General features: G+C 30.4%; 1 protein-coding gene across 1 annotated transcript; it reads left to right on the forward strand.

Moving 5' to 3' along the window:
* The first annotated feature begins 211 nt into the window (after nt 1-211).
* LOC124940181 (NAC domain-containing protein 104-like) lies at nt 212-1,254 on the forward strand. Its single transcript, XM_047480664.1, has 3 exons — nt 212-377; nt 470-753; nt 1,026-1,254. The coding sequence occupies exons 1-3, from the start codon at nt 221-223 to the stop codon at nt 1,158-1,160; spliced, it is 576 nt and encodes a 191-aa protein (XP_047336620.1). The 5' UTR covers nt 212-220; the 3' UTR covers nt 1,161-1,254.
* Nucleotides 1,255-15,763: the final 14,509 nt, after the last annotated feature.

The raw sequence follows: 15,763 nt of genomic DNA on the forward strand, positions 1-15,763 counted from the left end.
CACAACCTCCACACTTCAAACCCAAAACTCCACCCTCCACATAAAAACAATCGTCACCTTCCGAGATACGACCTAATTAATGCGCTCATGATCTCAACAGATCCTTCCATTTCACGCAACTCCCTCCCCCTCTCTCTATATATATATATAAATATATATAAATATGCTCATAACACAACCCTGTTTAAAATCCCAATATATTTATTGGTAAGATATTTTTATGGCCGACATAAATTTACCCCCAGGATTTCGATTCTATCCCACGGATGAAGAGTTGGTGGTTCATTTCCTCCACCGAAAGGTGACCCTTTTGCCTTGCCATCCTGATGTCATCCCAGATCTCGATCTTTATCCTTATGATCCTTGGGAATTAGATGGTAATCATCTTAATCAATTAACAGTTTTGGATCATATTCATAGATACTTTCTCTAAATCTTTTTTCTTTTCTGCATCTAATGGTTGGTGTAGGTAAAGCTATGGTGGAGGGAGACAAGTGGTTCTATTATAGCCGGAGGACAAATAAAAGGATCACCGGAAATGGGTACTGGAAGCCATTAGGAGTTGATGAACAAATCTTCTCAACTGCAAACAAACTGGTGGGTTTGAAGAAATACTATGTATTCTATATGGGAAAACCTCCTTCTGGTTCTAAGACCAATTGGGTAATGCAAGAATATAAGCTTCCAGATAGTATTGGGTCAACCTCAAGTTCTGCCTCTAGATCAACATCAAGGAGACCAAAATTTAAAGCTGTATGTCTTAATTAATTCAAGATTTTTCTAATTAATTATTGTCTTCTTATCATTTGTTAATATTCTTACAGAAGATATAAATATATTCTCAAGGTCTTGGGAATATATTGTTTACACTTTAAGTGAAAGGCTATGAAAGATTATTTTATTAATATTTCATGAATAAGATATTGAAAATGTAAATAATTAGATGTGTTATAAATTATATTATATTTTATTATTGATTCAGTTAAAAAATTTTTATAATAATTATTTTTATTTTCAAAAAGCAGGATTTTACAAAATGGGTAATATGCCGAGTTCACGAACATGCTGATGATGGACATGAAGAAGAGGCTGAACTTTCCTATCTAGACGAAGTGTTTTTGTCATTAGATGATCTTGACGAAATTAGCTTTCCAAAATAGGTCCATCAAGTTGGATCAAGTTGTTTTTCAACATATAGTTTTTTTATGGCGACATTGCAACATTTTGTTTTTGTTAAGATAGGTTGTTGTAGTTGGTGCCTTTTGGATAAGATAAATTTTGATGTGATTACTCATTTTTAATTAGTTTGTTCATTTGCTTAAAACTACTAATTCAACTTAAAAATTCTTAGAAATTAGCTTAATTGAAAACATGCAATTCATTATGATAAAAAAAAAATGAACAAAACTATTTAAATACATGTAAGGAACTGAAATAGATAAAATTTCAAAATTTCAAAATTTCAAAACATAAAATTGAACCCCTAACTTAACCAACAGAGAACCGCACAGAAAATGAATAAAGTAATGTCCTACATTAATATCAAAAGTTGTCTAAAATATCAAAATTGTGAAATTAATCTATCAAGATTCTAACAAAAAAAAAAGTGAATTGACATGGACCTCAATAATTTTTACATTAAATAGTTTCAAATTTTAATTTTCTGTTGTCTTTTTTTTTCCTCTTTAAAATCTTTTTTATTCTCTTAACAACCTCAGCCATTAAAAAAACATCTATGGAATTGGTGAAAGATACAAGTTAATCTGCCTCTTGCCATGACATTTTTGTGATCTTTATTCATCCTTTCTAACCAAGTTACTGGTAATATTTTTATCTTCAAAATTATAGAAAATATATAAAATATAATGTTACAAAGAGATAGAATAAAATAAAATGTATAAGAACGAAATCACCGAATTGAAATGTTGATCTAGGTCATGTGTTAAACACATTTCACTTAAAACAGTTTTATCGTCTCCTATTTACACTAGAGTTTATCGTAAATAGCTATCTCCCGATATTCAACGAATTTAATAATGATTCTGCACTAAAATCACTACGCATCGAACATGACAAAGATACATAAATCCAATCATCGTATTTCAATACTCACCAACACTCACAAAAATAAGGAAATAACTTTTGAAATTTTAGAGTGAGAAATGATAATATAATGTTGTGTAAAGAATTATATATATATATATATATATATATATATATATATATATATATATATATATATATATATATATATATATATATATATATATATATATATATATATATATATATATAATTGAATTAAACCCTAAACCATTCGTCAATACTTTAATCAAACGACACACAATACATCATTTCAATGGTTAGCCTTTTTTTCCTCTTCATTACATTGACATTTCATATTCATTAGGAGAATTCAATTTACATAGCTTCAATATGCTAACACTTAATAACAATTGATATCAATAAGTATTTTGTAGTTATAATAGGAATTAACATCATTTGTTAATTTCCTTATTAAGGCATTATTGTTAATTGTAACAATTAACAAATTAATTTTCGTTTGAATTAAATTTCACTTTAATTCACATTTGAATTTTTTGGAATTTCATTTGGATTAAATTTTATCATTAATTCACATTTGAATTTGGTGTGAATTTTATTTGCCCAAATTCTCATTTCCATTTAATTAATGAAACTAGTTTAATTCTAACAATCCATACATTAATGAAAATTAAAATATTAATCCGGTGAAAGATTAAATAGTTGAATCCTATAGGATGTGTAACCCTTTGAACATTCCCTTATGAAAATATATAACTTTACTAGTTCATTAGAAGACTTGATATACTTGAACTATTATGCCTTTTGTGTAAACGATTACACATTTTCACATAGAATTCTTCCTAATACATGTCAAGATCTCATGGTTGTGTCTATTTTGGCCATAGAACATGCACCTGGTTCTATAAGCGAGTCTAGAATTGAGTTGTGCAATTCATTCGAAATATACCCACTTCTCCCTCACATAGGTGATCTTTTTGCTCACAAAGAATCAGTAAAAGTGATTTGCTCAAAATAAATTATGTTTCCTTATAGGATTAATACTCAACAATAATCTTCTAAGTCAATACCATTAGGTGGTCCCATTTAACTTAGGTCTTGGGATCTTTAGTCTGCATATGTTGTATTTTTCTTCATACCAACTTATAGTAGACTAATGTCTTTAAAAGACTTTAAACTAACTTTTTACTCTATAATTTGGTTAATGGATCCATTTGACTTACATAGTCAAATTTGATAACTCCATTAAATAATATAGTCTAATGACATTATATCTAAGACGTTTATGTTTAAACTTGTCATTGACTCTAAGCTTGTCAAATTTCAAATTACAATCATAATAAATAGAAATTTCCGTTTGTGCATTCTTAGTTAATCTTGAAACATCTTCTATAAGAAGTATAGTCATTCGTACATGCTTATCATTTAAACATTTTTTTACTAAAATATTGTTTACTTAGCTAACTAGTAGATAAAATGTTTTTAAAATATTCCACCTTCGTGTAAACAATTGCATATTTTTCATAAATAAATTTTATTTTTTGACATAAGTCAAAATTATAGATTATAACATTTAGTCAATCAATCAAAATTTTCTTAAAAGATTTCCATAAGTAGATTGCACTTCCATGTGTAAACATATTTATTTGTAGATGTAAAATATTTTATTTAATAATATTAATATATCATTTAAAAACAACATAATATTTCGTGTAGTGCAATTCACATCTTTAGTGGACTTAATCATTTTATCGTAATTTTTAATGATAAAAATATCGTATAAAAAGACACGTAATGAAATAACCATTTGTATTGTCTTAATGATATACCTCAAATGTCATATTCATTGACATAAATACACTTAAAATTAGTATGATCAAATTTTCATGTCATTATTATAAAATTTGTTATATGTCATACAATGACATTATAATACATTTTTTTCTTATACATCTATTTTGAATATATTAATTATTCAGATTTATATGAAAATAAAGCAAAAGAAAATGCAACTCTTGATTTCAAAATCCTCAAATTTGAAATATCGATTTGAGCACCAACTCAACAAATATAAACAAAAAATTTATTTTTATTAATTTTTTCTTAAAGTTGCGAAATTTTATCTTTTATAAATAACATATTTATTTAACAATAGATTATTATTTTATTTATTATAATATATTCAATAATTTTTGTGTTATTATCAATAAAAATATTTGTCCCCACATTTGTGTTGGTATCTTTTTAAATCACACATATATATGAAATAAATTAAGTTATCTAATCAAGAAATTACCACAAATTTCTTTTACAATTTTTTTTGGTTATACTTATTATACAATAAATAAGATAACTATTATTGTAAATATTTAATAGAATAAATCTTTATACATAATTTTTATGTAAGAGATTAGAGTGTTTATTCTTATATAAACTATTCTAGACATAACCTCTACATAAAAACTATAATATTGAATCAATTAAAATATTCATTCCATCATATTATTTCTATAAAAGAAATTAGAATATATAATCAAATAAATATTCATCATCATGTGTCACATTATTTATACAAAATAAATTAATATTTAATCTAATAAATATTAGCCATGTCACATGATTTCTAAAAAAGAAGTCACAATATTTCAAGCATCATAAGTCGCTTGCACATTCGTTTATAGTTGCACGTTTGCATCCGATGATGTTGACACATATGCCGCATCGTTTCTCAAATCAATTAAGATTTTTCTTTGTAATACTAAATCAAATAATGTCTTATTATTGAAATCTAGAACCAAGTAGGCCCTCCTCTATTAATGCCACATAATTATAAGTATTTTATCTCTTCAAATCTAAGCTACACAATCCTTCAAATTCAAACTTTAGTATTTCTACTAGCGTTACGATCTTTTATTTTCTTTATTGAGAATAACTCATTATTCCTTTTTGACTCAACTTTGTGAACAAATGAATATACATACACATTTAAAAAATAATAACTTAGAATCATACTTAAAAAGTAAATATACAAGACAATATATATTTATATAATTATATTATCTCTCCTTAGTTAGCAATTAAATATTCTTTTTTTACTTAACTTTTAACTTTTAATTAATTTAATCATGTATATATATTTATAATTATTATTTTAAAATTAAAAACACATGTTTCAATTATTATTAATTTAAAGATAAACCTTTAATTAATTTTATTTTATCACCACAAATTTTTCTTCAAATCAAAACTAAATTATTTTTAGTCTATTATCTATTCCATTGAAATGAGATATATATTATAGAGATACGGATGATATTGTCTTTTTAGCGTTATTCATCAATAACTATTGACTAATCCTTTTGACAATTCTCAATCGACTTCATCCTCAAGACATCATTCATTATCTCTTTTGTAACTTCATAATTCATATTTCTAAAACATCATTAATAAAGATTTTTGATGACCAAAGCTACTCTATAATTTAGCATACAGAAAACTGTTTTAAGATTGTTAGTATTCTTGCCTTCAAAATTATAGAAAATATATAAAATACAATGTTACAAAGCGATGAAATAAAGTAAAATTTAAAGGAATGAAATCACCGAATTGAAATGTTGATTGGAATCATATCGGACGACGATTCAAGTAGTGATTATTCTCTATAATCGTGTTAGGATCGGTGTTGACAATAGAGACGGGGGTCTGACTATTATTAACAGTTTACAAACTTCAATTCGATTTTAACTCTGTAAGAAGTTAAAATATATTTCTATTCTTCACAAATCTACACAAACTCTAGAACAAGTTCAAGTGCAGAATCATTTGTTAGATTTGAAGTTTCAGATGAATAAATGTACTTGGTAGAAAGTAAAGAACACAGAGAGTTTTATGGATGTTTGGAGATAAAACTCCTACGTCACCCCCTTCTTCCTTAATAGGAATGATATTCACTAGAAGACTTTGATCGGTATAGAACACACTAAACAAACCCAGTTAGAAACCAAATGACTTAACAATCGGCTGCTTCTGAACTTCTAGTTAACCCTCTATTAAACAGAACAACCTTTTGTCAACTTACAATAATGAAATTTCATACAGAAATAACATTATAAAATTTACAATATGATCACAACTAGACAATAGGTAATTTGCACTTGTTCTTGAGAGAGATTAAGAAATCAGATAGTAAGAGCAGGTGTGAACAAGTAATAAAAATATCTGATGTCGTTCGTCCGTTGTCCTTAAGTATCTATCTATACTTGAAGAGCACCAACGATCGAATCTTCTTTGTGGACACGTGGCATGTGTCCATTAGATGGCTGTTAGTAGCACAAGAGTACAACAGACTTTGAGCATTGGGATCGTGGCCGTACCAGACATGTAGTGCATCGAATATCCTCTGATATACTATTGTACTAGAAAGATACAATGTGGGCAATTTGAATGATAAACGCATACGTTGCAGTGTTTCATTTGTCGAGATGAGTTGGCTTGTCAGACTGCTGATAACGAATATAGTAGACGAGCTGAGTAAAGAAGCAGACGCTCCTTCGGATGTCTGATCAGGTCGGAAAACGTCTAATAATGCTTATTCATTAGACCTCGTCTAAGAAGAAGTTAGACGACGTCTAACTATGCTCACTCTTTAGACCGCATGTAAAGGAGTTAGACAACGTCTAACAGCGCTTTCCTTAGACCGCGTCTAAAGAAGTTAGACGACGTCTAACGTGTTTTCCTTAGATCGCGTCTATAGGAGTTATACGACGTCTAACTGCACTTTTCTTAGACCGTGTCTAAAGGAGTTAGACGATGTATATCCGTTACTTAGACCGTGTCTAAAGGAGTTTAGACGACATCTAACTATGAGCACTCCTCAGACCACGTCTAAAGGAGTTTAGACGATGTCTAACCGCTCTTTCCTAAGACCGCGTCTGAAGGAGTTAGACGATGTATAACTGCACTTTCCTTAGACCGCGTCTAAAAGAGTTAGATGATGTCTAACCGTGCTTTCCTTAAACCGCGTCTGAAGGAGTTAGACGACGTCTAACTGCGCTTTCAATAGACCGCGTTTGAAGGAGTTAGATGACATCTAACTATGCGAACTCCTTAGACCATATCTAAAGGAGTTTAAATGACCTCTAACTACGTGCACTCCTTAGACCATGTATAAAGGAGTTTAGACGACATTGAAATACGCGCACTCCTTAGACCACATTTAAAGGAGATAGACGACGTTTACTCGCGCCTCATGACTGAGACAACTATTTTTCAAGACATCTACTTGCGCTTGCTTCAGACCACGTCTGAAGTGGATAGACATTGTCTACCAAACGAGACGTCTTCTTACGTTTCCTTGAGATGAACCTGCGAAGAGACAATTTCACAACTTAGTCTTATTCGTTTGTAACGTTAAATTAAGCTCTTCACCTTTGCTTGTGCATAATTATGTTTTATTTTAATTAAACTAAGTTTATTTTAATCAATTTGACTAGACTCAACAAATCACTACGCCTCGAACATCGCAAACATACTTGAATCCAATCACAGGGTTTTAACAAATATAGTCGAGTCAATATATTGACATTTTCTCTTCATTAGGAGAATGCAAGTTTCTCAGGTTCAATATGATAACACTTTGTAACAATTGATATTAGGAGAATGCAAGTTTCTTAGGTTCAATATGATAACACTTAGTAACAATTGATATCAATATGTATTTTGTAGTTATAATAACAATTAACATCATTTGTTAATTTCTCATTCAAGGCATTAATATTAATTATAACAATTAACAAATTCATTTTCATTTGGATTAAATTTCACCTTAATTCACATTTGAATTTAGGATGAATTTTATTTCAATTAAATTTCACCATTAATTAAAATTTGAATTTGGTGTGGATTTTATTTGTCCAAATTCTCATTTCCATGAGATTAGTTTAATTCCAAAAATTATATCAACTCATCTTCATCACTTTTAATTATTTCTCATCATTCTCTTCACTTGTTAAAAACTAATCGACATATATTGAGTTGTATTGTTGTATAATTTAGATATTCTATAAAAGTACATTGTTCACTAATCCAATCTAATATTCTGCAACTTACATTTGTATACATGTGAAATGTTTGGGGTAACTAATTTAAGAGGACTCTCTCGTTTAAAAATTCATTTTTTGGGATATCCTCTCATCTCATGAGAAATTTTGAAAAAACTTTTCTCCATTTTCCGTAGGCTCCCTAGGAATCCATGTTTCCGTCGATTAAACCCAAAATATTTCTTCTACAACTAATAAATAAGTGAGACCATCCTCATATGAACTTCTTCATCGTGTTTTCCATAAAGTGGGGTCTCTCTTTTGAGACAAAGCATAAAATCAAATGATATGTCGTGTAGACGGAGGATGATTGATTAAATGATCCAACACATTTTTTGGAGGCTATGATCGAGTATCCGTCTTCACAACCATCGGGTTACGATGCCACCCTAGATGTCGAAACATTTGAATGCGGACATGTGGTGGAATATAAAAAACTAAGGTCATCACCCCTTCCTATTTTATATTTATTGTCCGAACAATAAGCGTTTAATTAAGTAACAAATGGATATTGATCACCTGTGGAAGACATAATCTAAGCAATTCCTATTAGAGTCATTTATGTTGACATTAAAAATAATGAATTATCAGTTTTCATTCATAATTTGTCCGATGAGGAATCGTTGGATTCTAAGCAAGATTATAATATCAATGAGAATATCTTAATGGAACTCTCGACACATAATATAACGTTGAATTAAAACAACTCCCTCTTGATGGAGGTTATTGAATTAGAGACTAAAATGTGGTCCAATGTGCGCGAGATCTCACCATTTCTACATACTTTGCACCCGAGACTTTCTCCATCGAACAACTATCAATGTTGTGAGCTGAAAACTAAATGATCTACCATATAGTTATATGCAAGACGGAAAACGTGTATCCCATCCAAAAAAGAGTTATTCTGATTAGATTTTATCAATTATTGAAAAGATTATTGTTTGGACATTTATGAAATCAATTATAGTGTGAATAGAGACGTCCTTAAGTCCATATTGGGAACACTTGACTGTGAAATAAAATTTAAAACATGGATCAATGAATTATAAATGATATATTTAATTGACAATTGTGTTGTTAAGAGCCTTATTATTCTATAAGGGTGTTTCGAGAGATTGTTGTGGCAATGTGGAAAAAAGCTGTGTATTATGGTTTTTTTTTTTTTTTTTTTTTTTTTTGAGAACGCTGGGTTCCGCTGCTCCTATGGAGTGGTACTAATCCCCGCGGGTTAAGTACATAGCCCGCAAACATACTTAACCAATTAACCAGGCGCAGAACTTGCCGCCTGACGGGCTCGAACCCAGGACCTCATGGAGGCATGGGAGATATCCACCTCTTGTTGCCACTAGGCTAAGGGTGTTTCGAGAGATTGTTGTGGCAATGTGGAAAAAAGCTGTGTATTATGGTTAGTCGATATCGTATGTGTCAAAAGGAGGTGGAATTAATGACTCACTTACATTTTCATTGTCAAGGGTAAATATTATATGATGTTTTTTGTGGAGATTGATTGAGATACATTAAGTGATGTCCAAGTCTTTGTGTAGTTATTTTGACTTATGGATTGAGGCGACTGATATAGTAGGAATACATATTTGGGTTACCATATCGATTCTTTTCTAGTGGACTATCTTGTTGGAGAAAAATTGCAGAATCTTCAGTTATTATAGTCATCTAATGTGTATCATTTATAATGCTATTATTATAACATTTTCTTATATTTATTCTGAAAAGTCGTTGAAGTAGGTTGAGGAGTTATTCATTCTCCTTAAGGATGTATGAGTTTGATAATCTGTTATGTAACAAGTTTGTATTCTTTTATTCTTTTTCATTTTTTCATACCATTATTTTTAATATATATGGACCATTTAAAAAAATATATAAAAAATTAGTTAAAAACTAAACGAAATATACTCTAAATTCATGTTCACAATGAAAAAAATTGTCTTTATCATTCATGAATGAATAATAAGTTAATTATAATCACATATAATAGAACTAAAATCGAAAACAATCTTGATTATCTAGTGAAGTTGAAGAAATGCATCGACCATTCAAAGAAGTTTGTTTATATTTATCTTTCTACTAACTTTTCCACTAGAGATATCGTTCCTCAAAACTATTTTTGTATAAGCAAAAATTTATTTGCCTAATAATATAATCACACTCTATTACAATTTTATTAAAAAGAAAAAAAAGACTTTAATTAATTTAAAAAAGTTAAAAAGGTTTTCATTGATACGTAACAGTGCATTGACCATTAAAAAATCAAATATAAATCATTGTATCATTTGTCATAATTTAATCAAAATACATCAAAATAAAACCTTAAAGGAAAATATGAAACAACATCAAATATTAATGTTAACAATTGAATGAACTCTTAACATGGGATTTTATTTCATTATCATCACGCCTTTCTCTTTTAATTTTTCTCCCATCATAATTAATAACGCTAGATAATATTTAATTTTCTTTTTCAAACATTGATTTAGCAATTGTTAGAATATATTATGTGGCCCAATCCATTTAGAGGTTGCCTTCACTTGGGCGCTAAGATAAACCTTGTATATATATGTGTTGTAATGTTGTATTATCATATCATTTTATATAAATCGAAAAATATTTCCAACATGGTATCAGCGTTGCTGCCATTAGATCAGACTATCATCCACATAATCTAGTTCAACTTCGATCATCGACACACCTGTGCGATCATATTTTGATTTTGACTATTTAATTTATTTTTGGATCTAATTTAGTTTTCTGAATTGTTAACTACTTTCTGATTCGATGAGAAGTTTGAGTTCTTTACTGAATCTTTTAATATATTTTTTGGTTGGTTATTTGTATTTTTTGTTTTCAATTCTTCCTTTGTGTCTCTCAATATAGAACATGTGGAGGCATTTGGTATTACAGTTATATTTTCAGGAGACACCTATGATTTGTGATCCGAATCTATGAAGAATTTTTTAATTAATAAGAAGGTGTACTGATATGTCACTGGTGACTTCACTGTACTAATAAAATCTCTTGGATCTTCCTCTATTCCTTCGACTATAACAGAAATTAACGATTAGTATGTGGTTATTGATGACTGGGATAGTAAAAATCATACTATTCTTACCTATATTTGAAATACGTCATATAGGAATATCTAGATCCATCTTCGGCGAATGGATACCGCCAAGATGGCCTAGGATTATCAGAAAGATCGATTTCAAGCTACCGGAGGAATGCATCACTATTAGTTGTTGAGTTCGTTACATGCACTGAAACATGAGCCATGACAATCCATAGACGATTTCTTCTCTACTATCCAGTCACTCTGGGATCGCATTGACGATGCCAACATTAATAATAAATACTTTAGGGTCATTCAGCTACATATGAAGCTTGGCCATGAGTACAAGTCTGTTCGTGGATTATTCTTCCATCGTCATACACTACCTTCGTTAGAAATAGCTATGAAGGGGATCTCTTTTGAGGATACTCTCCTTGCCATGCTTCGATCTCCGACTACTAATTATGTTATGGTTGTTTTTTCTTCTTTGTCTATGTTTCCTCGTAATAATGATCTGAAAAATGCTCAATTAGATAGGCCTTCTAGATGTCTTTGTATCATGTGTACACTCATTCCCCCAATATTGAGTGTCGTTATTGGCACCAAAAGGGTCATGTCCTTCAAAAATGTCCAAAACTGGTTTATACATCTTCTTCAGTTGGCTCTTCATTCTCCATAGCCGTCGCCACAAATGATTTGTAGCTGCCTCTGTCCACTACTCCCACCCTTATGGATATTCATAAAATGATCACTTAGGTTTTATCTATCAATCCTTCATTAGCCACCCCATCAGGTAATCAACAATAATTCACAGACTCTACTTGTTGTAACCGTATGACCTCTAACATTAATCTGTTACATTCTTTAAAACCTCTCACCACTTCACCTCCCATTTAGATTGCAAATAGTGTAACTAGGAACATCACACATATTGTTCATACCACTTCACCGTTTCTTCAAGATATCTACTACATTCCCCGTTTAACATTAAACCATATTTCTATTGGTCAGTTAGTTCAGTATGGACTTACTATAACTTTTATGTATTCTAGTGTACATGTACATGATTCACAGACGGGCCCAATTCTTGGAACAGGGTGCAAGATGGGTTCTGTAAGATGGGTTTCCTGTTTGAACTTTGATCCCTTTAGCCTTTTCCTTCAATTTCTACTGTCCTTTCTCCTTATACCAAATATTTGTTCTGATTATCGAATCTTCTAAGAAAATGATGAAGAAATGAAAATAAGAAAAATCTTGGAAGAACAATGATATATATGTTGAAGAATAAAAAGTTTAAATGACTTAAGTGTTGTGTTTAAACCTTTGAAAACAACTCTTTTAAAGGAGTAGATTATGTTAGAAACCCCAAACTAGTTATAAATACAAGCCAAAGCCCATTAATAATAAAATTAATCTTAATTGCATAAAAGATATAAAAACAATAACATTCAAGTTGTCGACAATCAATACTATGACTCACAAAATATCATATAAGGTTTCGAACAAAACATTTTTCAGATCAATTGAAATGTTTCATTCAGAACAATAAGAAAAACACATTTTATTCAACTAGATATTGAATGAGATTAATTGAATGAGGTTGGATCTAACTAACGATATAACCACGTCATTGTACCAATGGATTGATAGTTGATTTTTTTATATCTAATTTGCTCTTTTCATTGATGTGAATTAGTAGAAAATTAAAGAATTGACATTGGTGGTTATTTTTTTTGGATATAAAGGAGACTAGAATGACATCCCACATGCATGACCCTCTACTTAAACTCAAAATACTTCCAGATGGAATCAAGCTCGTGACTTTTTTGTCTCTTAAACCGACTCTTACCACTGAACTACCTCGGTGCATGAAACATCAATTATTATGAACGAGTGACAAAAAAAATAAGGACTAGTTCCAGGAGCGAGACGTGTAGAGAACAACATGTTGAGGATAACATGATGTCTGGAGTCTGATGTTGGGGAGGGGGAGGAGTTCACATTAGAAGTGATTTCTTTTTGACGAGGAAGAGTTTCAAACAACCATGTATTGTATACAACCCCTAGATGTGAATTCCGGATATGTCTAGAAGAAAAAAAGGGAATCCATTGCAAATGATTATTATGTGTTGAGAATAAAGTTAGAGATTGATACATCAATGAGGACAAAAGTTAGGCTTTCTATGGAAGGGTTTATGAATAAAGGAAAGAAAATATATTCAATATTATGGGAATCAAAGAAGGTAAACTACCAGTGAAATACCTTGGAGTACCCCTGTCATCAAAACAACACCGATACAATCACTTTAGACAACTGGTAGAAAAGGTTAGAAATTCTGTCTTGGGTTGGGCTATGAAAAAATTGTCTTATGCAGGTAGAATTGAGCTCGTTAAAAGAGTCATCTTTGGAATTATTGGCTATTGGGCACAACAGATAGTCATCCCAAAGAAAGTAATGGCTGAACTCGATAGAATCATGATAGACTACATCTGGGGAACACAAGGCAGAGGAGGAAAAAAAGTCAAATGGGAGGATGTTTGCACTCCCATAGAAAAAGGCGGACTAGGAATAAAAAGATGTGTTGAATGGAATAAAGCCCTCACAATCAAGAGCTTTGGGAGTTGGAGCAAAAAGCAGACTCCATATGGGTTAAATGGGTGCATACAAAATTTATGAAAAAAGAGCAGAATATCTGGACACAAAACATCAATGAAAGAATGACATGGTCATTGAAGAAAATCCTAAAAACAAGAAAAGATGTCTTTCAAATGGTGAAAACCACAATTGGAAATGGAAGAGGGGTACTCTTCTGGCATGATCCTTGGCTGGATAATATCCCCATTATATTCAAAGAAGAAATTCAAGGAAACAGAATTAAAAGAGAATACATCAAGTACTCATTTAGAGACGTCTATGAAGGTAAATGTAATTCACTTTTGAGCCATATTCCAGAAGGTGATAGAATCCTAAACCTAATGAGGCAGAAGAAACTAAATGAAAGTAATGATGAAATATGCTGAAAAATAGAAAGCAATGAGAAGTTTATTACAGGAAAGGCATGGGAAATGGTTAGAACAAGAGGACAGGAGGTAGATTGACATAATGTGGTATGGTCTTCAAAGATTATTACTCGTCACCAATTTATTCTGTAGCTGGTATACAAGAAAAGATTGACAACAAAAGACAAAATTCGAAAATATATAAACATTCCTGATATCAACTGTGTTCTATGTTCGGGAGTTGAGGAAAGCATAAACCATTTATTTGGGGAATGCTCTTTTGTAATACAAATCTAGAGGATATATGCTGCAAACATGAACATCATCAACTTTCCAAGAATATGGGAAGAAATCCAAGAGTGGATGAAGAATAAAGCAAAAGGAAGATCTTTCTATGTAAGTATGTTGAAATGCTACTTTGGAGCAGTAATTTACAATATCTGGAAAAAAAGAAATTCATGAACTCACAGTGGAAGAAGTAGAACCGCTGAAGATATTTGGAGAGATATAATTTCAGATGGAAATGCACTCATTCAATCCTAGAGAGGAATCGAAAGGAATGAAGAGAATAGAAAGCACCGCCAGATATGAGATATTTCGTTTGAGAATGTCCCAAGTAGAATAAAAGTAAAAATGTCGTAGGCTCTAATTGATTATAGTTATTGTCTTTCATTCAATTATTGTTTTATTGTGAAATCTAAAAATTGTTTAGATCTGATCTTAAACTTTTGTATTTTTTCCCTCTTTTGAATTTTTTTTATTGAAATAGCACTAAGCTGTTTAAAAAAAAAAGTTAGAGATTGAAATTGAGATAGAGACAAATTCTGAATGTGAAGAAAAAATAATGGATGCTAATTTCATTAATTAATAAGGGAAAACCTTAAGAAAATTAATGAAAATAATACTAACTATATAGTCAAGAAAAAGGAAAAAAAAATTATAACGTTTTCAATTATGAATAAAAAAATATCATAACAAAGGGAAATTGTGTTCTAAGTTCTTTCTAGAACATTTAGTATATCATTTTATGCATATTTCACAATAATATAGGTTATTCATTAATATGTTTTTGTTATAACTTATGACATTATTCTGATTTGTACTGTATTATTTTTATGTGAGTTATTTATATTTAATCAACTCAATTAGCATAATGTGAATTAATAAAAAGTTTGATCATTTTAAAAAGAAACAAATATTTTTTATTTTTTGATGAATTGACAGCCATAAGAAGAAATCAGTTAGATTTCCATTTAAATTGATATTAATCTAAATATTTTTCAAAAAAAAATAGACATTATTAATATAATATAGTAATGTTCCTACAAACAAATTCCACGTGTCGCCCTCATTGAACCTTGGTTTGTGGTGACAAGTGGGATTGATGTTTCTTGGTGGACTTTAGATTCTCACGTGCAGATAGTGGAAGTTTGGTTTTGGAATCACCACTGGCCATTGTGAGGGACATTGGAGGGGCCATTGAGAATTCTTTTATACAAAAAGTGTGGCACGCATGACTACCTCACTTATGAACACCGCC

This window comes from Impatiens glandulifera, chromosome 5, assembly GCF_907164915.1.
Source record: "Impatiens glandulifera chromosome 5, dImpGla2.1, whole genome shotgun sequence".
Taxonomy (NCBI): domain Eukaryota; kingdom Viridiplantae; phylum Streptophyta; class Magnoliopsida; order Ericales; family Balsaminaceae; genus Impatiens; species Impatiens glandulifera.

Bases quoted from the DNA above. Each gene is read 5' to 3' on its own strand.
- LOC124940181 (XM_047480664.1), top strand. From the start codon at position 221: ATGGCCGACATAAATTTACCCCCAGGATTTCGATTCTATCCCACGGAT. The intron at 378-469 runs GTAATCATCTTA...TGGTTGGTGTAG, and splicing joins TGATCCTTGGGAATTAGATG to GTAAAGCTATGGTGGAGGGA. The intron at 754-1,025 runs GTATGTCTTAAT...TTCAAAAAGCAG, and splicing joins GGAGACCAAAATTTAAAGCT to GATTTTACAAAATGGGTAAT.